This window comes from Silene latifolia, chromosome X (assembly GCF_048544455.1).
Source record: "Silene latifolia isolate original U9 population chromosome X, ASM4854445v1, whole genome shotgun sequence".
NCBI lineage: Eukaryota > Viridiplantae > Streptophyta > Magnoliopsida > Caryophyllales > Caryophyllaceae > Silene > Silene latifolia.
The window spans coordinates 18100040-18121263 of NC_133537.1; the positions used below are offsets into that span (position 1 = coordinate 18100040).

General features: G+C 33.9%; 3 protein-coding genes across 4 annotated transcripts; 2 read left to right on the forward strand and 1 right to left on the reverse strand.

Moving 5' to 3' along the window:
* Positions 1–10551: 10551 nt before the first annotated feature.
* Positions 10552–14610, forward strand: LOC141623059 (protein RER1B-like). The gene is made up of 4 exons (XM_074439100.1): positions 10552–10727; positions 11534–11909; positions 13862–14042; positions 14212–14610. Exons 2-4 carry the CDS (start codon positions 11554–11556, stop codon positions 14281–14283), a joined length of 609 nt encoding a protein of 202 aa, XP_074295201.1. The 5' UTR covers positions 10552–10727; positions 11534–11553; the 3' UTR covers positions 14284–14610.
* An 87-nt stretch (positions 14611–14697) lies between these two features.
* On the forward strand, positions 14698–18907 carry LOC141623057 (ankyrin repeat-containing protein BDA1-like). Of its 2 annotated transcripts, none has more exons than XM_074439097.1 (3): positions 14698–15438; positions 15965–16638; positions 17617–18907. In XM_074439097.1, exons 2-3 carry the CDS (start codon positions 16069–16071, stop codon positions 18331–18333), a joined length of 1287 nt encoding a protein of 428 aa, XP_074295198.1. In that variant the 5' UTR covers positions 14698–15438; positions 15965–16068; the 3' UTR covers positions 18334–18907. The 2 variants fall into 2 exon arrangements, with proteins under 2 accessions (XP_074295198.1, XP_074295199.1); XM_074439098.1 differs by having other exon boundaries at positions 16067–16638.
* Positions 18908–19216: 309 nt separating this feature from the next.
* LOC141623058 (mitogen-activated protein kinase homolog NTF3-like) lies at positions 19217–20801 on the reverse strand. Its single transcript, XM_074439099.1, has 2 exons — positions 20240–20801; positions 19217–20022 (listed from the first exon to the last, which is right to left on the reverse strand). The coding sequence occupies exons 1-2, from the start codon at positions 20612–20614 to the stop codon at positions 19333–19335; spliced, it is 1065 nt and encodes a 354-aa protein (XP_074295200.1). The 5' UTR covers positions 20615–20801; the 3' UTR covers positions 19217–19332.
* Between the last annotated feature and the right edge of the window lie 423 nt (positions 20802–21224).

The following is a 21224-nucleotide window of genomic DNA, read 5'->3' on the forward strand; positions in this document are numbered from 1 at the left end:
TAAATTTTATTTTTATTTTCTTTAATTATATGCATGTGACACATGATTCAAGATAACTTTTGATAGGAGACATGGCTTAATGAAATGTTTAGTTTTACCTTTTTCACGGGACTTTTTTAGCTTGTCATTAATAATTATTTGCTCACGTAATTTTTTTTTTTACTATTTTTATTAGTGGCTTGATACTTACATCATTCTTTATTGTTTATTTGTTAGTAGTTGAAATGCCCGTGCGATGCACGGGATTCCCATTAGGATCATCTGCATAAATATATTCTATAGTTGATAAAAAAAAAAGTTCAACTATGTTTAAATCATAGATAAATAAAAGTTCGTGATTGGTATAGTTGATCATCAATGAACTATTAGTGCTTTTATCATAGAAGTTTTGTCATTTAGTAGTTATCATTTCAGTTGTAAAACATCAAGTAACATTGTAAGAGTATGTAGTTAGTTGTGTCATTATTGTTATAGGCATCACTGGTTTTTAATTAAATACAAAATGTTATCTCTATAAACATAGTGCACCTTACCAAATTTACCGCTCTTAATAATTGAGACATACCTTTATGAGTTTTACAAATTATTTTAACCTATAACAATTACGTAAAACTAAATGGTGTTACATAAAACAACATGTATCATAATTATCTATATTTAGTGTGTTTAGAGAAAATGTTAGATCTCTTACAACATAAGTTTACTTTGACTATCTACAATTAAGAGTGTTTTGGTCTATATACTTATCGTAAAATCAAATTCATACTGAATTCCAATAAAATTAGTAGTCTCTAAACAGTACAAAAATATATGTGATTTTATTACATAGAATGCATGAGGCTTCCATTAGGATCATCTTTTACAATATGCATGTTGAATGTTCTAAGAATATGTTGAACAATAAATTGCAAACGTTGGTTTAATTTACATTGTCATGGTTTGGTAGTAGAATTCTATTAAGTTGATTAAAAAAAGGGCCTAACTATGTTGAAAATAGGAGCACACAAAACTATTGGGTTGATTTAGTTGATTATTGATGGATCATCGGTCCATTTAACATAAAAGCTACTCTTTTTGGTTTACGTTAATTATATTATATAGTTACCTATTTTTATTGTTGTACGCACCACAGATTTTAGTCAATTTAAAATGTCATTTCCAAAAATGTGGTTTAATTCCTTAAAATGAACACATGATAACTGAGACTGACTTTTATAAGATTCACAAATTAGATTAACTTACAACATCTACCAATATATTCCATTTTGTAAGCATACGACAGTATAAATGTTGAATGGTGGTACGCAAAACATCATGTATCTCAATTATATATGTAAACTGGTTGGAGGATTTTGTTAGATCTCTAAATAATAAATTTGTTTTTGACTATCTACCATTAAGACTGGTTGTTCCCTATGAACTTCATACGAAATATATAATACGACATCTAATTTTGTAGATGTGGGATATATTTTTGAGTGAATTAATATCAACTTTTCAAATTCTGACCTCCAAAAAGCAAATGAAGAGTTTTGTGTGGATTGGAGGGAGTAGGATATTAGGATACTACTGTTAAACTCGATTAGTTTTAGATTAATTTTATTAAAATTATAACTCATTTTTGTTTATTTGAAATTTTGTGTATCAACAAAATCAAGTATCATTATCTTACATTATTATTCTACTCTTTATTTATAATAACAAAATGAACAAATTTTCAAAAAAGAGTTTCAATTTTAAGAAAATGGCTTCAAATTACTAATTATATATGTACAATCGTTTCACTTCATAGCCAATATATATGTAATTAGTTGTCTTTATTTTAACCTAATTTATATTTTAACCTAATTTATTACACTAAGCAGTACCTTATATTCAACTAAACTCATATGCGATACCTCATAGTTAGCCATTAACAAAAAAAATGAATTTTTTTTCAAAACTCGGGTTACCAAAGTGGGAAGTAGTCGAAACTTCAGGACACCAAAGCAGAATTATGCAAACCTCAGGGCTAAAGTGAAATTAAGCCAAACCTCGGGGCACCAAAATGGATATTTTCCAAAAAAAAAAAAAAAATTATGAAAAGCTACTGCAAAAATTATTGCACTTTTAAATATACAATCAGTGCATGACATAGTAATAACCAGCCATACGCAAACCGCGGTAAATAATTAAGTGAATAAAAACACATAGATGAATTGGAATTAAGAAAGTAAAAATTGTTGTGACCGAATAATTTTGTATATTTGGCAGTTCAATACATTTTTAACGTCTATTATGGATTTGATATGAATTTAAAACCAGTTTAAAGAAAATATTCGGTGATATAATAGATTATATATAGTCCGCACAATTTTTCTATATATTTATCGTACAGTGATTCATTCATAAAATCATAGTTAGCTGGTTGTAATTCTTGACTTTGTTCATTTGTATTTAAATTTTTGGCTTGACAAAATCGATATGAGACTTATTTAATATTTTTAAATGATAGCTCAATTTTTTTTAATCTTATGTGAATATTATTGGTAATCTAATCATATTCAGAATTAAAACTATTTCATGCCACTGTTGAAGTTGTTTAATTCTAATATTGTCATTTAAAAAAAAAAAATCTCCTCCCGCCGCCATTGTCAAATCCAAATGCTAAGTAAATGTCATTCATTACTTCTTTTTCCTAATATGACATGTTACTTTTTCTGGAGTTTTTTTTTTAAAATAAAAATCAGCTTTTTCTTAAGCTTTTTGGAAGATAATTAGGGGTTTAGTTATAATTAACAACTCGAATATTTTGTAAATCTTTTAAATATTCAAAAAAGTTTTAAAATAAAATTATCTTTATTACTAAACGGATTTCACTAAGTAGTTAAAGTCAAACAACTTAGATTTTGGAAAATATTTCATATTTGTAAAAAATTAGGATCTCTTTTATTTTATTTTTTTCTCACAATTAGTAATTGTATGTTTATAAAATATGCAATTTTAATATTTTTATACGTTTATTATATGAACTTTTTTGCGTTATAAATATTTCTAAAATAAATAATCTTTATAAAGTTATTTTCCTATTATTATTTTAGTAAAGAATAATAAATAAATTATTAGATTCACTTCTATTAGTATTATTTTTCTCATAAATAATTGTTCTACTTCTAGTAGGATTATTTTCTCATAAATTATTAGATCTACTTCGATTAGGATAATTTTCTTATAAATTATTAAGAGGAAAAAGCTAGATCTACACTTATTAGGATAATGTTAATAATTTTATATAAAAAATATTTTATATATAGGAATTCTAAAAAAAATTGGACTCTCTAATATCGCTCGAAAAGTTTCTGCTTTATATATATGTATTGATTAATTGATTGCATCATGTTTATACTATTCTTATTTGTCATCTATAGCCGAATGATATCATCGTATTTACTCGACATCTAAATAATATTTTTTCTAGGTTACAACCTTATTAAAATGATGATATCATGAAAATAGTAAGTAACATCAACCATAGTTATATTTTTTATGTTTGAAAATAATAATTATATTGAAAAATTAAACTATTCTTCACACATTTTCGCTTAACCGTTGTAACATTTAACCAAATAAAAACAATTTAAATGAGATGGATAAAATAGATCGAGATAAAAAAAACATCGATATTACTGCAACATTCTCACTTCAAAAATTCAAAATTAAAGATATGTTACTATTTGGTAGTCAAAGTACGAGCAAAATATAAATTTATTCAATAGATACGTAATATGTTGTTAATATCAATCCCAACAAATTCACTACACATTATTTATTAATGAATACATTAAAAAAAAATACAAAACATTACATTGATATTAAGAATGTGTAAGACTAAAAAATTAAGGGTACAATTTGGTTAAGCTAGAGTTTCATTCACCAAAGTTGGACATTCTTTTGCCACACACTACTACAAATCCAGGCAACTACAACGCCCCTTTAACAACGTTTATGCACGAAAATCACAATAGACGTTGTAGAATGTATGGCGCGATTTTTACTAAACTTAATTACAACGGGTATGGTTATATAACCGTTGTTATAAGTTTTAACAACGGGTCAAATTTGCACAACCATTGTTAATAATTTGGCGCAAAATTGGCGCAAAGTTAGTGAAAAGTAATCACAACGGGTATTTTTAAACCCGTTGTTAAAACTTATTTGACAACGGTTGTTGATTTACAACCGTTGTTAAAACTTATTTAACAACGGTTGTTGTTTAACAACCGTTGTCAATACTTTCCATACTATAAACCACACAAACACAGATCAGCTAAAGCCACAAAACACATACATAACCTAACACAAACACAAACACAGCAAACACACTTTCTCATCGTCTCTTTCTTTCTTTCTCATCGTCGCTTTATCATCTCGCCGTCATGTTGGTTTCATCGTCTCTTACTTTCTCTAATTATCAGGTAAATCTCGCCGTCACTGTTGGTTTCATCGTCTTTCATCGTCATTGTTTTCTTTTTTTAATTATTTCATTTGCATGTATATATGATGGGTTTTTATCGATCATTATTATGTTATTATTCGCTAAATTAGCTCGTAAAACAAATTAAATAAAATAAAACAAAGAAGAAGAAGCAAGATGATAGAGAGGAATGCATGATAAACTTAATTAATAATTCATTAATATATATATATATATATATATATATATATATATATATATATATACATATATATATATATATATAGAGAAGGGTTCTTATAAGGTCCTCATACAATATACGGCCCTAAGTCCTTATAAGAGCCCTTTGATGGAAGGGATGGAGGGATGAGATTACATCTCATTGAAGGGTCACAATTCTCCCTCCCTAATCTCCTTCCCTAATTGTGTATAACTCTAGCTAATTGTGTATAACTCTACCACCAATCTAATCTCCCAACTCACTTCCTCATTCACTCATCCTCTCTCATTTCTCACATTCAATCTTTCTCTCTCATTTTCTCCCACCCTCTCTAAACAAAAAAAAAAAACCAAGTTGATAAAAAAAACCCAAACTAAAATAAAACAAAAAAAAACCACAAAAATCAATCCACCACCACCCCACCACCACCCGACACCACCACCACCCTATCACTGTCACCACCAGCCGACACACCGACAACCCCATCCACGACGACCTCCACTCCCTCCACCGCCACATTTCTTCTCCCTCCTATTCCCCTTTCTTGGCGCCCCTCCGCCGCCACCCCGACAACCCCATCCCACCAGGCCGACACACCGACAACCCCATCCACGACGACCTCCACTCCCTCCACCGCCACATTTCTTCTCCCTCCTATTCCCCTTTATTCGGGCGCCCCTCCCGCCGCCACCCCGACAACCCCATCCACGCCGACCTCCACTCCCTCCACCGCCACCTTTCTTCTCCCTCCTATTCCTTTTTCTTCTCCTTCTTGTCTCAGCCGTCCCAGATCTGCCGCCTCTTTTTTTTTTTTTTTGATTTTTAAAAATGTTAATTTTATGGACTCAGGAGTTTTAAATTTGTCCTTTTTAATTTGGTTTGCTCGGTTTTTTTTTTTGGTAGTTTTAGATCTTGTTTTTTTATTTTTGTGTTTGTTATTTTGGTTTTTTGTTTTGTTTTGTTATTGTTATTTGGTTTTTATTTTTTTTAGTTTAGTTATTTTTATTATTGTTATTATTGTTATTTGGTTTTTATTTTTTTTAGTTTAGTTATTTTTATTATTATTTGAGATTTGGTATTAATTTTGTGTGGTGATGTTTTTTTTAGATCTATTGGTTTTTTTGTGTTTTTGTCATATTTACTTTATTTTGTAATTGTTATTTGGTTTTTAATTTTTGTTGGTTTTTAATTTTTGTTGGTTATTAATTTCTTTGTTGGTTATACACTTAAAACATTAAAGTTATACTATTTATGGCTAAAGTTATACACTTAAAACATTAGAGTTATACACACGATATTTAAATTTGGTTTTTTTTTATTGTTATTTGGTTTATTTTACATTTCGGGTTTGGTTGGGTTGTTGGTTTTTTGGTTTTATTATTGTTATTATGAGTTTTTTTGGTTTTTGTTATTAATTTTTTTTTCATATTTTTCATATTTATTGTTTGATTTTTTTACTATTTACGACTAAAGTTATACATTTTATGACTAAAGTTATACATTTTATGACCAAAGTTATACAAAAAAAGACTAAAGTTATACAAAAATTGGACTAAAGTTATACAAAAAATTGGACTAAAGTTATACAAAAAATTGGACTAAAGTTATACAAAAATGAACCAGAGTTATACAACAATGTACCAGAGTTATACAAAAATGAACCAAAGTTATTCAAAAAACGACCAGAGTTATACAAAAATTGGACTAAAGTTATACAAAAATGAACCAAAGTTATACAAAAATGAACCAAAGTTATTCAAAAACGACTGAGTTATACAAAAATGCACCAAAAGTTATACAAAAATTGGACTAAAGTCATACAACAATGGACTAAAGTTATACAAAAAATTGGACTAAAGTTATACAAAAATGAACCAAAGTTATACAAAAATGGACCAGAGTTATACAAAAATGCACCAGAGTTATACAAAAAATTGGACTAAAGTTATACAAAAAAATGAACCAAAGTTATACAAAAATGAACCAAAGTTATACAAAAATGGATGAAAGTTATACAAAAATGCACAAGAGTTATACAAAAATGCACCAGAGTTATACAAAAGTTAGTCCATTTTTGTATAACTTTAGTCCATTTTTGTATAACTTTGGTTCATTTTTGTATAACTTTGGTTCATTTTTGTATAACTCTGGTTCATTTTTGTATAACTTTGGTTCATTTTTTTATAACTTTAGTCCATTTTTTGTATAACTTTGGTGCATTTTTTTGTATAACTTTAGTCTTTTTTTGTATAACTTTGGTCTATTTTTGTATAACTTTGGTTCATTTTTGTATAACTTTGGTTCATTTTTGTATAACTCTGGTTCATTTTTGTATAACTTTGGTTCATTTTTGTATAACTTTCGTCCAATTTTTGTATAACTTTAGTCCAATTTTTTGTATAACTTTAGTCCAATTTTTGTATAACTTTGGTCTTTTTTTGTATAACTTTGGTATATTTTTGTATAACTTTGGTTCATTTTTGTATAACTTTAGTCAATTTTTGTATAGCTTTAGTCCTTATTTGTATAACTTTAGTCAATATTTTAGTAGATCTTAGTTGAAAAAAAGTACATCACCAAAAAAAACGATATTTAAAACCCGAAATTTTTATTTAAAAAACGTATAATAAGAATAGATTTGAAAAGAATAAATAACAATAAAAACTAACAAAAATTAAGAAATAGAATAAACCGACCCCAAACAACTAATTTAACACAAAATCGAAAAAAAAAAAAAAAAAAAAAAAAAAAAAAAAGTGACGAAAATAAACCGAGACGCAAAATCTGAAAAAAAAAAAAAAAAAACGAGTTTATATAATTACCGACGGCGGTGGTGGAGGTGGCGGTGGATGTGGGCGGTGGGTGGTGTCGGGTGGGATAGTGGTGGGTGGTGGTGAATGAGGAAGAGAGAAATGAATTTTATTTATTTGGATTTTTTGGGTTTTTTTATTTATTTGGAATTTTTGGGTTTTTTTTATTTATTTGGATTTTTTGGGTTTTTTATTTATTTGGATTTTTTGGGTTTTTGAGAGAAGAGAAGAGTGAATTGTGTGAGATGAGAGAGAAATAGGTGGGTAGAAAACAAATATATAGTAAATTAGTGGTTAATTAGGGTGGATTAGTAAAGTGTGTTAATTTGCTTGTATAATGACTTTTGGTGGGTTCATCTCATCCCTCCATCTCCCTCCATCCAATGGCTCACAAAAGACCTTATGGACTCAAATATATAATGGACCTTAGTTGATCCTTCCTCTATATATATATATATATATATATATATATAAATACATAAATTAAAAAAAGAATTACATTTCTAAAAATGCAATTCTTATATTTTCATAGAGATTCTTATTCTCTTCTATGATATCCCTCCTCTCCTCCTTAGCTATTTGGAGGTTTCGTTCAGCAGTTGCTATATCGTCATATAGCTGCAACAACTGCTGCTCTGTCAAGCCATTTCTTTTGGCGTCCTTGAGTGCGGCTTGAGCATCCACAAGATAGCTCCTAAAACTGTCCTCGATGTGGAGCAACCGGCGGATGAAGCTGTTGTTGTTCTCGGTCATAGTAAGAGTTTTAAGGATGTAATCGATCATTTTGTTGATGAACTTTGGAGTTGTTTGAAAGATTAATTAGGGTTTGGAGATTGTTTTAGCAGTTAGGGTTTAAAGATAGTGAGATAATGGAATGGTGGTTGAGATAATGTATGTATTTATACTAAGTAATGTGTCATTTGAGTTGTTTTTTAATTAATATAATATATGCATGTTTAGGAAGTTGTGCCATAATCATCATATCTCCCTGCTTCAAATCTTATGTAAACCCTTCTCATTCCATATATTGTCCATTCATATGCACAGTACATGGATGACAGTAATAATGCATGCATCGGAATTATAACGGGCCCCGTAATTATGCATGCATCTAGTAATATTTAATTCAATTTTTTTTTTATTTTGTAAAAACAAACAACAACTGTTATGTAGAAACAACCCGTTGTCTTTAGTTATAACAACGGTTCTTTGTAAAGTAACCGTTGTTATAACTTTCCCACCAAAATTGAGTCACACTTTCCACAACGGGTTTTGATACTTAAAACCGTTGTTAATAGTTCTAACAACGGGTTGCTTAAGAAACCAACCGTTGTTAAAACCTTTTACAACAGACGCTTTAACAACGTCCGCTATTTTATATAACAACGGTTTTTAGCCGTTGTTATAGCCTGTATCTGTAGTAGTGACAATGGATGGTGATATTCGATGATGCTCATCGATCATCAATAATCTCAAGTGTCATCATCAACATTTGACAACACCCAAAACGAACAATTTGATACAAATGCTTGTTAATTCTTCTCTTTTCTTCTATTTTTTTCGTATATCTTCATTTCTCGTTAATTTCATTCCAATTCACCACAAAAGAAAGATAAAAAAGTTTTAAAAAAATCAATAAAATGAAAACAAATAGGTAAGCTAGATTTTTATCAACTGATCTTATTTTATAGGTAAAATTTGTTGATGTTTTCATAACTATAGAATATGAAAAGTTTGGTATTAAAGAGGGAGAAATTGTAATTATGGAATAAAGTAATGTTTGGAAGATGAAAGTTTACATACGATGAATGATTATAATATATTTTTTTTTTGAGAAAAAATCATTATCATTAATAAAAAGTCATACGACATCTACAACATATGCCAAACTCAATCAGATACAAATCGATTACATCCATAGGAAATAAATTCTTGTTCAAAGAATGAAACACTGCAACAGAGTCTCTATCATCGATTCGCCGCAAAAGGCTTTCATCCATAAGAGGGTCTCCGAATCTTCCTTGACGAGTATCCATTTCTTTTGACGTGATTGATTGTAGCCATGAATCGGTCAAAATATGTAAACCATATAACGATCTATAACAACGTTGATCTTCTGCTGACTTATTAGAAAACTGCAAACGAACCAGAAAATGAAAGCTCTCAAACTGAGAGAAGGACACCACCGATAGATGGGGACAGAGCCCTTAGAAAGAGAGACGAAACAAAAACGAAATCGGAAATTAAACAAAAACATAAAGGAAACAAAGCGGAACACATGAAAAAAAACGGAAGCCACCGCCTCCCTACCAACCCACAACACCGCTAGATCCAAGCACCACCCTGCCACACCACCTCAACAAACTCGTCCGATAAGACCCGAACAGCCCACATACACCACGCAGACCGAGAGAAACGGGCAGACCCGTACGATCCACAACCGGGTGTGGGTAAGAAAGGGGAGGAGGGTTAATCGGAAGAGAGGAGACGGGTCGCCGGAGAAAGGTCTTGAGAGACCCCATCCCCGGCGACATGGTAGGAGGTTGATGGGTGGCGGGGGAGAAAGGAGGAGAACGGCGGCAGCAAAGGGGGAGGATTTAGGGTTTTGTTTTTTTAGAGAGAAGGAGGATTTAGAGTGTTTTTTAAATTCAGTGTGATTATAATATATTGATTACTACTTTGCCTTTTTATATTTTGTTTTTAATTAATTTTTCATTAATTTTTGATCTAGCATATAATTATAGCTACTTAATCTAGCATTTTTATGTTATTGTATAGCTTGTATTGCGCCACGTGTCTTTATATTAGCTAGTCAGTTTAGGCTTTTTATATTATTGTATAGATAGTAATAGAACTTTATATTTAAAATATAAATTTCTTCTTTTGCCATGTCGCATTTCATTAATTCCAATGATTAAGAACTTTTATTCACAATAGTTGATATTTTTATAAAGTTCTTAAATGAAAAATTATAAATATGTAATCGATATTTACATTTTTCTTTCAAAGTCATCTTTATTGGTTCCCAAATTTCCATGTATAAACAAACCAAGTTCTTATTTTAGAACTTAATTGATTAGTAAATTAAAAATACTAGGGGGAATCGTATAGGAAGTGAGAGGGGATTAACAACACTTACAGCTCTCAGAAATTATTATCACATTTTATTCATCAACATTACTTTTACTTGCGATTTTCAGCACACTCGAGACTTCCTCACTCCATTTTATTCCCCCCACAAAAGGTTTAATTTTTGTAATCGATTAGTTATGTTTAATTATATCTATATTTCTAATTATATTGATTTTGTCGTGTATTTCCGCCATTTTATCATCTCCCATGTCTGTTTATTGCTTAATTTGCTTCCTCTTTAGGGTTTAGCTTACTATGCTTGTAATTCTATGCTTAATTTTGTTGAATTTGTTGATAAATTGCAATATATTGCGTACGGTAGGTAATATACTGATGGAATACGTATTTGTAATTACTGTGAATAATCATCTTGATTAGATGGGATTTTTAGGTTGGAATTTGGCAGAGAAATGGAGTCGATCAATTAGTTGTCGGAATTCGGTATTAATGGTGATGTAGTAGATCTAGTAGCTGGTAGTAATGATGACTTGATTACTTTTGATCTATTTTGGTTAGGTATGGTCTTTAGTAGGAGATCTAGTGTGGATTGAGCGTTTTTTCGGGAGGTAGATAGATTACGGGAGAGGACTGAGTATTGATTGCTCGATAGAGTAAAAGCTTGCAGCGGTTAGGCTGTTGTAGTCATTTGAGTTGATTGGCCAATGACTTTTGACGGGTTAGGATTGATTGCATCCAAGTAAACAAAGTTATTATATGTATGGAGTAATTGTTTCATATTCCTTACTTAAGATAAGGCAGCTAGGAATTAAGAAATTAGATGTTGTCATTTCAATGTACGTATTGTTTCATATTACTTGTCTGTGGAATATTTGGTTCCTCTAGTATCAATGAATGTTTCGAGTTTTTGAAGAAGTCTATTTTAGGCAACATTCAAACTGTGAGTGCTCTATTATTCAGATTTTCAAGATTTAGCCTCCATGAACGTAGATATTGGGGAAAATGGTGATAATGTGGAATCTGTGCCTACCACGACTCAGAGAAACAAGTTAGCGAGAGCATTTCAGTACCATCTTGATAGATCAGCTCCTCATCTGTTACGGAGATGGCTTGCGACATTGGGGCTGGCAATGGTCTACACTTTGAGGGTTTATTGGGTTAAGGGATTCCATGTGGTGTCTTATGGTTTAGCTACTTACGTGCTGAATCTGGTGATGGGTTTTTTGTCACCGAAAGTTGATCCCGAGCTTGAAGGAATTGATGGTCTTTCTTCCCCAGGCAGAGAGTCTGATGAATACAAGCCATTTGAACGACGTTTACCTGAATTTCGTCTTTGGTAATTTATTCGTCCCCCATTCAAATGCTCTCTGATATGTTAGCTCTTAATTATGCGCCTTTGCATAATTGCATGTGCTGATGTACTTGTGGAATGATGCATTTAGCTACCCTTCTCTTCTAATTAGCTCCTCACTAATATATTGTATTTTAGTAGCCAAAACATTGTTTGAGTTATTGACACACCTTATTTATTTATTTTTTATGTCGCTTGGCACATCATAGACTCATAGTTACAGTAGCCTAAGCTACCCTCTTAGGTAGAAAGATCCCAGTCTCTATGTCGCACAGGCAACTTAGGTAGGACAGTCCTACCCAAGATTCTGCTTAGCAAACATTAATCCATTGGCCATTACTCATTATGTTAGGATTTGTGGCGACGTAATCATTTTGTTAAAGCTTGTTCCTTTTGTGGACATACAACATCTGTTATTGTTCTTTGCATCATGTATTCTTATAATGAATGGGGAAATATCGATCAGTGGAAACAGTTGCCTGTTACATACCTTATTGCATTGTTGCCTACTGTACTTCACCATTTGGACTTTGAAGACACCAAAATGCCTACATAGTACATACTTGTGAACATTTGTTATTGAAATGAATATCCTTTTTCCCCATATTCTCTTTTGTTCATTTCACAATATTGTGAGTCGTTGTGACGTCAGTTCTGGTCAATTATCTCTTAGACTCTAGTACATGGCTTCTTGTAGACTTCAGTCGTGCTTATGACTCTCTACCTAGGTTTGCTGCTGGTACTATCACCTACTACTTGCTGAAATTTTTTAGTAACTGCTGCTTTTCAAGTGCTAGGTTTAGTTAATTATCAGCGAATATCAGAAATCCTTTTCATCATAAGTAAGAGATATAAGATTAACAAAATACATGCTAGATGTCTCTGACTCCAAAATTGTTTATATTTTAAGTTGATGTTAATGTTGGGATATTGGGGCCAGGGTTACCGGATTCGCTTGGGTACCCTATGAATCTCAAATCGTTAAGAGCGAATTCTATCCTGTTGCTTAGTAAAAATACACATAACACACATTCAGTAAGAGCGAATCGCGAATTGTTAAGGGCGTATTCGTAGCGAATCTGGTAACCCGTAACCGTGATTGGGATATGGTAGCAACATATGGAAAATATCAGTTCTTCTCAACTTTTTCCTTTGTAGCATCTGATGACTTTGTTTGTTATACTCCTTCCACCCACTTTTATTTCTCACTTGTGTGTCCATACAGAAGAAAGCTTTGTAGCAACTGTATGCCATGCAAGACATCTTATCTTATCCTAGTCGAGAACCTTTTACTCACTAGAGTCATTTGAGTCAGAATATGGTATCAAATTGTGAGTGTATCTAACACAGCTTCAAGGCCTACAACACAGTAGATATTGCTGAAGATAGGTATTGGAGATGTTCAAGACATTCTCTATGTTTTGTTCGCCTTCTGAGTCATAAGTGACTTAGTCTACTCTGATATCTACTCAGAAGCACACACATTTTGAACGCTTAGAACTTGAGTTTTAAGTTGCTAGGCACCGTAGCATAGTTGAACATTTGTTGCTGTCTCATTGATTGTTCATCTCCTTTTTTCCGGGTGGCTGCGTCTGTTGACATTTTTTATCTTCAGTGGGGCCAAAGACTCCCTATTTTTTTAGCTTTGAAATATGATGAATTAAAGCAAAATGACTGAGTAAATGTTTGCAATTCTGAAATTGTGAAGCAGCACTCTGTTTATATAATTCGCGACCCAATTTCCATTATGGAATATGGATTATTCGGAAATAGTCTCTTGACTTTCAACAAGAGCTTAGGCTCATCCGACTGCCCTACCTTGCCATAGGCAGGGGCCATAGGTAATGGGGTATTGTTGTTGTTGGTTGTGTTTGCTAACTTCTCATTTAAATCTGAGATATGGAGGCCAAGCATGAAATTTTACAGCTTTATCGCAGGTACTCTATCACTAAGGCTTTCATAGTTTCAATCATCATGACCTTCGTATCTGTGCTGGATGTACCTGTTTTCTGGCCAATACTGTCAAGCTACTGGGTCTTTCTCTTTGTCCTTACTATGAAGCGTCAAATGGTGCATATGGTCAAGTACAAGTATAACCCATTCAGCAAGGGTAAACGGGTAAGGTCTTTGTTGTTATTTGTCAAAATGAATTTGTCGTTGACTCGCTGTTGCACAACTGATTAAGCTTACTAGTAGTCTACTGTCTAATATGTATCTGCACCTTTTACTGCATGTTTTTTTAATATTCTAACTAAGGTATGTTTTCCCTCTTTGTGAATATTAACAGCGATATCATGGGAGAAAGACATCACCTGGCAGTGGTGGCATAACGGGAAATGTATCGACGCATCAAGACTAACTAAATACTGAAACTGCAGAGACTCAACTACTTCTCATGATTGGAGTGGCTAGGGTTTGTCTAATTTATAGATAGTCTACTTTTTATCTTATTGTAAAGTGATTTGTTGCTATGTACTTAGTGCAGAAACTAAACTTCTCGAGTTCTCTTAATTATCAAGTCATGCGTGTACATATAGTATCATTCTGCCGGTTTTTACTTACCTGTATTTCATCTATTCCTTTTTCTGTGTCGTCTAATTGCTTGGAAAATTCTGGGTGAAATCCCTTCAAACATTGATGAGAAAGCAATATTTGAAAGGTGTGAGACCTCTTTCTATTCTGACTTTCCGCTTTAGAGTATCATAACTTTTATGGCGAATGACTGTTTCTTAGAACTGAACAAGTGAGCGAGCTCAGACCATCCGCATACTGCAAGGATGAGTCATTGGCGGAACTTAAAGCCGAGAAGTTTATTGTACACTTGTTACACTGAAGATCAGTTTATGCAATGCCGTTGGCTCTTCTCATCTGTGCTTATTTATATTTTTGGTGTTACTGTGTTAGCGCGTGATGCTTTCAAAAGTGTCGCTTCTAGAATGTTGCTTATTTCAGGCTTTGAATCATCTTGATTAGACTGTCACCAGCTTGCTGGAACAGTAATTATCGGACTTTTGACGGTTGTGACTCTAGTGTATACTCTCTTCAGATTACTCCACTCTCCCTCTTTTAAGAGTTGGTGGCAGAGATGCTTATAATTCGGTTGCTATTCATTGGGTAGATATATGAATACTTTGTCGTTGCTTTTTCTTTATTTCCCATCATTCTTTCTTTCTTTCTTTCATGTTACATGTTTCGTGTTTCGTGTTTTATGTTTCATGTTTCTAGTTTCTTATCATAACTTCTGAAGTCAAAACCACCTTCTAGCAACCAGAAATTTGGTTTAAGGTAATGATTTCACAACTGCATGGATAGACTATTTGAGACGGCTTAGAAAGGGTGTCAAAGAGTTGCATTAACTGATGGCGGAAAACCCTCTCTTGTTCTTCACCAAATGAGTTATGCGCCTGGTGCCCGGGCACTTGAGTTATGCAATGGAGCTGGGAAGGAAGTGAAAAGTTAATTAGAGAAGACAGTGAAATGGGATTCTAACCTGAACTCTACATGCACTAACACGGTAAGAGACCATCCTTTTCTCTTCAATATCTCCCAAAACATATGAGAAAATATTATAGAATATTTACTCTTATTAAAACAATTTTCATGAGCTTGTAATAGAACTGATAGGCAAAGATTTACCTAAAAATACGATTACATCAATACATCATATGACGGAGACCAGTAATAGACATCAATATTAAAGAACGGTTTCAGCTGCTAGTGTCGGACTGTCGGCTACTCGAATCAGGAAAAGGGGATGACATTATTGTCAAGGTACTAACATGCAGTAACAGTGAAAGCAACCAACTTCACAGTTCACACTATGGAGTATTCTGTGGGATACTAGGATGTGTACTCATAATTCATAAACTGCCATTAACCTTCTTGGTTCATCTTGGACTAATTCTTAATAAAATTATAAAATCATACTCATATCAGCAAGATTTTGACATTGTGACATTGTCTTCAATTCTGGCGTGCAAACTTATCCTTGGACTAATTCTTTTTCTTTTATTATTTTGTTTGTTCATCTTGACTTTCAGGTAATAAACTAAACCCCTTTTGGCAAACAAAAAAACAAAAAGTATTCACCTTCATCAATGAATCACAAGGTCTGAGCAACAACGGGATCAATTTTCCTGCAGGCATGGATAGATTGTTCCGTAGTGCACAGAGAGGTGATCTTGAAGAGCTGCACAAACTGGTAGAAGAACAACCGCTCATCCTCCACCAAGTCTCCATCGGAGGCTCTGAGAATCCTTTACATTATTCCTGCGTTTCCGGGCACTTGGACTTCACAAAAGCGTTACTAGGGATGAAGCCTGAATTTGCAGGAGATTTAAATGCAGATGGTTATAGTCCGTTGCATTTGGCGTCGGCAAATGGAGATATAGAGACTGTGAAAGAGATCATAAGAGTTGATCCAAGCATCTGCCGTCTACAAGGAAAAGAGGGGAACACACCTCTGCATACTGCAGTGCTAAGAGGGAAGGTTGATGTTATTTGTGAAATGTTAGAAAACTGTGAAGGTTGCTTACAGGATGTGACTTTCCAGAAAGAGACCGCGTTGCATCTTGCTGTTAAGAGCATTCAGTTTGGAAGTTTGAAGGTTTTGCTGGATTGGATAAGGAGAAAGAATTCGGGGGAGATTCTGAACAAGAAGGATGAACATGGCAATACTATCCTTCACCTTGCAGTCTGGAAGAAACAAAGGCAGGTACGTCTGAAGCCTTGTTTTGATGCCAAAAACAGAGAGAAAGGGAGGGGAAGGGGAAAGAGGGAAGGGAAAGAGTTTACCCTCCAAATTTTTCCTTTGTTGGAGGCGAAATAACTTGCCTTGCCTTGTATGAGGGAAAGGACGGATCCATTTTCCCTTCCCTCCACCACCATTTTGCTATCCAAACAATGTAATTTGTCTCCCTCCGAATCCCTTCTCTCCCTTTCCGTCCAGATTCCCCTATCCAAACAAGGCCTTACTGAATTTTGTTATAGGTAAGTTTCCAGTTTCTAATCAATTGGCGATATTCCTAGACTGCTAGACCACACATGCACTATCCCAGGTTCCCACCATATGGTTCGGGTTGGTAATTAACTCACATTTAGATTTCTGTTTGATTTATGTGGTTTTAGGAACAATGATAAGCTGGTTGGGTTGGGTAATGACCTAGGAAATTACCTCCCAAAAATTCTTTCAAAGTTCACAATAACATTATGAAAGTAAAAGGAAAAATTCGGTAAAATGAAAATTTTGTGTTTGCCGAGAAAAATTGCTGAAAGGTATGATTAGGTATGGGAAATCATTGGGGTTGTACGGGGTTGGATATAGCTATATAGGCTCTCCCAACCCGCATTTACCTAGCAAAACCTTTAATCATACCCGCCCACTACCCATCATGGTAAAATTTTAAAACAGTATCCGCTTCAACGACTGAAGACTTCAGTCCCCTAAGGTTTGAGCCAAGTCTACTTTGATGTTCGGAGATTTCACTAAATTCACTTTAGTGACCTAACATTTCAGTGTATTTCCCAATTTGGTGACTTGAGGTTTGGGTTGAAGGGTTTGTGACCCGTTTACATGTGACACGAACACGAACCCGACACGACCCGATCTGTTTGCCAGGTCTAGTTGTATCTGCGAGAAGTTGTATTTTTTTTTTTTTTTAATTCTTCTGATTAAAACAAATAAATAAAGCAGGTCTTGGATTTGCTTGTAGAAAATAATCCTGGGTCTCTGGAGGTAAATGCAATCAACAATAGTGGCTTGACAGCACTAGATTTGCTGTTAATTTTTCCAAGCGAAGCCGGTGACCGAGAAATCCACGAAATACTTCAAGGGGCTGGAGCCTTAAAAGCTAAAGACATTGCCTTCCATATCACAACTACTTCCTGTAGTACTCGTAACACACCTGTGATTGACAACAGTTCTAATCTGATTCAATACTTCAAATTTCATGTGGGAAGAGATTCTCCAAGTGATGTCCGGAGTACCCTTCTAGTCATAGCTGTTTTGGTGGCGACAGCAACGTACCAGCTTGGTATAACTCCTCCTGGTGGCACGTGGCAGGACAATCAAGGCCATATTGCCGGAACTTCAATCTTGGGCTATCATAGTAGGGTGTCTTATGTCTTGCTAGTTGCTTTTAATTCCCTTGGATTGAATATCTCTCTATACATGATCGCTATCTTGACGAGCAAGTTTCCATTAGCAACAGATCTTCGAGCTTTACTATTCAGTATGTACTTTACGTATAATCTTTCCGTGTCAGCTACTTCGCCAGAGAATGCCAAAGTATTCACCATTGTCATCACGTCGATCCTGCCTACTGCAGTCCCGCTGATTGGCAACTTGATACGAAAATACGGGGGTTTTAATCATCTATATGGCATTTTTCGTAGAGGACACGGAAATTAAGGACTTGAGGAGGAGGCAAGGGATCGCTTTTTTTTTTTTTTTTTTTTTTTTTTGTATATATATATATATATCAAAACTTTCATTTGTACAAATTATGGAATGATGTTTTCAGCCTGAGGGCAATTTTCGTAATGGGTTATACACTTATACATTGTTAACATAAACAAAGCATCAATATTTGGTTATAAATTATGGTGGAATAAGGCAAATAACAGGCAATGCTAGAGTTAAATCCCGCTGTTGCAGGAAAGTTGAGTTCAGATGGTTATACTCCCCTGCACTTGGCATTTGCAAATGGGCGGGTTGAAACAGCGGAAGTGATTCTTTGAGCGTGTCAAATTGTAGCAAGTTGCTATAGGATTTGGCAAAGGGCACATTTGAAACCTCTGTTATAGCCGTTTAAAGCGAGGCTTTGCCGGTTTAGATGACAAGAACTTTGGTACAGAATGTAAGACAATGAGACTGGGCAGTTTGCAGTCAGGAACTCGTCAAATGAACAAGTAGAATACAGATATGGTGCTATTTGGTTTTGTCTCTGTTAGAAAGTTGGCTGGGCAGTTTGCAGTTTATTATGGGAATATCATTCTCTTGTCTGCAATTGTGTATCGGTTAATGCGTTTTCGAATGATTTACAGAATTCGGTTCTGTTTTGTCATGTGTAGTTTAAATGATTAAAACCTGTGAGATACAGACTGAACATCTTACAAAAAGTTGTCAATCAACTGTAGTTCCAAGTTAGCTAATATAACCCTGCCCCCGGTAAGCCATTGGCGTAAGAGTAATGGATCATAAAGGTTGCGAGTTGGCACCCGGAATATACAGAAATATAAACACCGCTGTACAAAGGAAGAAAGGATCGGAACAAATGATAATAAAATGCATGGACTGCACTCAACATATGATCGATAAAACTGAATAACCACTGTACATCAATCAAGTGCCACTGCCATTTAGACATTTAGCGAATAATTACAGTTTAACACACAGCATTTTGATCGCCTAGAGAAACGCAGCCTCATGATGGTATAGCAACATTTCATCTCGTATCATTTTCCTTATCTTATGCACTCCAACGCTGGCGTCCACGTCAATGTGACACGGAGAAGGAGCAGGCTGGCTCTTGCGGTGATTGCACATACTTTGTATGTACGGGTGTTGCAGTGCCTCTGCCACCGTTATCCTCTTGTCCGGATTAAACTGAAGCATCTTGTTTAGCAAGTCCAACCCCATTGGATCTACATTTGGGTACAATAACTTGAAATCGATCCCTGGTGTGTAAGGCTGTGATTCGAGTAGCCGATATGCCTCCCAGTCGCAACTAGTTATGAAACTGAGATTTGAATTATTTTGTGTTCCAAGTATATTGATAATTTTAATCAATTGGCCCGGCTTGTCTTTGGCTGAAAAAAGGTGGTTTCCCCCAAGTAATTCAGCGAATATGCAGCCTACGGACCAAACATCGATGGAGGGTCCGTAGGTAGAGCAATTTAGGAGGAGTTCTGGTGCTTTATACCCACGTGTTCCCAAGTTCTCTGTTGCAAACTGAGTTTGACTCGAGCCTTTGGTGGTTGTTGCTAGCCCAAAATCGCATATCTTCAGGTCACGCTTAGCATTCACTAGAAGATTTCCCGGCTTCAAATCCCGGTGAATGATGTTGGCAGTGTGTAGATAGTTGAGGCCATTAAGCAACTGCATCATGAATTTTTCATATAATGTCAGTCAGTAATCTATTAAAGACTATTACTTGCTGCCAAAGACTGATCAAATTTTTAATAAACTCGACTCCTTCTATAATTATAGAAACTATGTACCGTTCTAGGTTAATAAAATTTTAAAGAATGTCCGAAACCTTAATCAAAGAATGAATTACAAAAAACAGGAGATAAAAGAAAGTTATATAACGTACTTGCAACATGAAATACTTGACGAGGTAATTTGGCAAAGGTGGAGAAGAGCGAATGAAGCTGCCAAGATCGGCATCCATAAGCTCGAAAACCAAGTATACATCCTTGCACTTAGCTGAAGGAATCATGACATCTTTCAATGCAATAACGTTCTTATGACGAACATGACGCAAGATTTTCAACTCCCTCAAGGCCTTCAAAGCTTCGTTGGAATTCTCACGGACTTTAATCTTCTTAATAGCAACTTCCTCCTTAGTGAGGGTATTAATAGAAGAACATACGACACCATAGGCACCCTTGCCTATCGGATCTTTAGGCTTGTACTTAGGTTCGACCTCAAATACTGACTTATTATGGTGCATCATTATCATCTTCATTGTTAATTTTGTTATCTTGAATAATAGTAATGTTTATAGAGACACCAAGTAGAATGACGAATAATGAATGAATTGAATGAGAGTAAAAGGGTAATTTCGCTAGGTTTGTTATATTTAAAAGGAAAATACCCTCCCAATTCACAAAGTCCTATTTAGGAATTTAGTACGCGCATAACTACTCCGTGTGATTACTTAAGGTAAGTGTTTATTTAAATTTTGTTAACAAACGGTAAAGGAATCATTTATTTGACGAGAGAATGTCCAATTTCTACTCCTAAATGGAATTCTAATTCTAATCAATACTATATATTAAATCCAGAAACCAAGGGACTTCAATGTAATTAAAGAAAGTTATACAAATTAATTATACTATATAGTTTTAAATCACTAGCACCGTGTGATAGACCCAATTAAGGGATCTCAATGCAAATATTATATACTTTGGGTTAAAGTTAAATTAATAAAAGCTTGGTAATTTTCCTAAACATTTGTAAGAGACTAAAACATGGTAAATTTCCTTAAAATAAAATAATTAATTAAGATGGTCAATTTCCTTAAAATCAATAAAATAATTAATTAAGATGGTCAATTTCAAGGAGACTAAAAGAAA

Bases quoted from the DNA above. Each gene is read 5' to 3' on its own strand.
- LOC141623059 (XM_074439100.1), top strand. From the start codon at position 11,554: ATGAACGTAGATATTGGGGAAAATGGTGATAATGTGGAATCTGTGCCT. The intron at 11,910-13,861 runs GTAATTTATTCG...GCTTTATCGCAG, and splicing joins TTACCTGAATTTCGTCTTTG to GTACTCTATCACTAAGGCTT. The intron at 14,043-14,211 runs GTAAGGTCTTTG...GAATATTAACAG, and splicing joins CATTCAGCAAGGGTAAACGG to CGATATCATGGGAGAAAGAC.
- LOC141623057 (XM_074439097.1), top strand. From the start codon at position 16,069: ATGGATAGATTGTTCCGTAGTGCACAGAGAGGTGATCTTGAAGAGCTG. The intron at 16,639-17,616 runs GTACGTCTGAAG...TAAATAAAGCAG, and splicing joins TCTGGAAGAAACAAAGGCAG to GTCTTGGATTTGCTTGTAGA.
- LOC141623058 (XM_074439099.1), bottom strand. From the start codon at position 20,614: ATGAAGATGATAATGATGCACCATAATAAGTCAGTATTTGAGGTCGAA. The intron at 20,023-20,239 runs GTACGTTATATA...TTCATGATGCAG, and splicing joins TCAAGTATTTCATGTTGCAA to TTGCTTAATGGCCTCAACTA.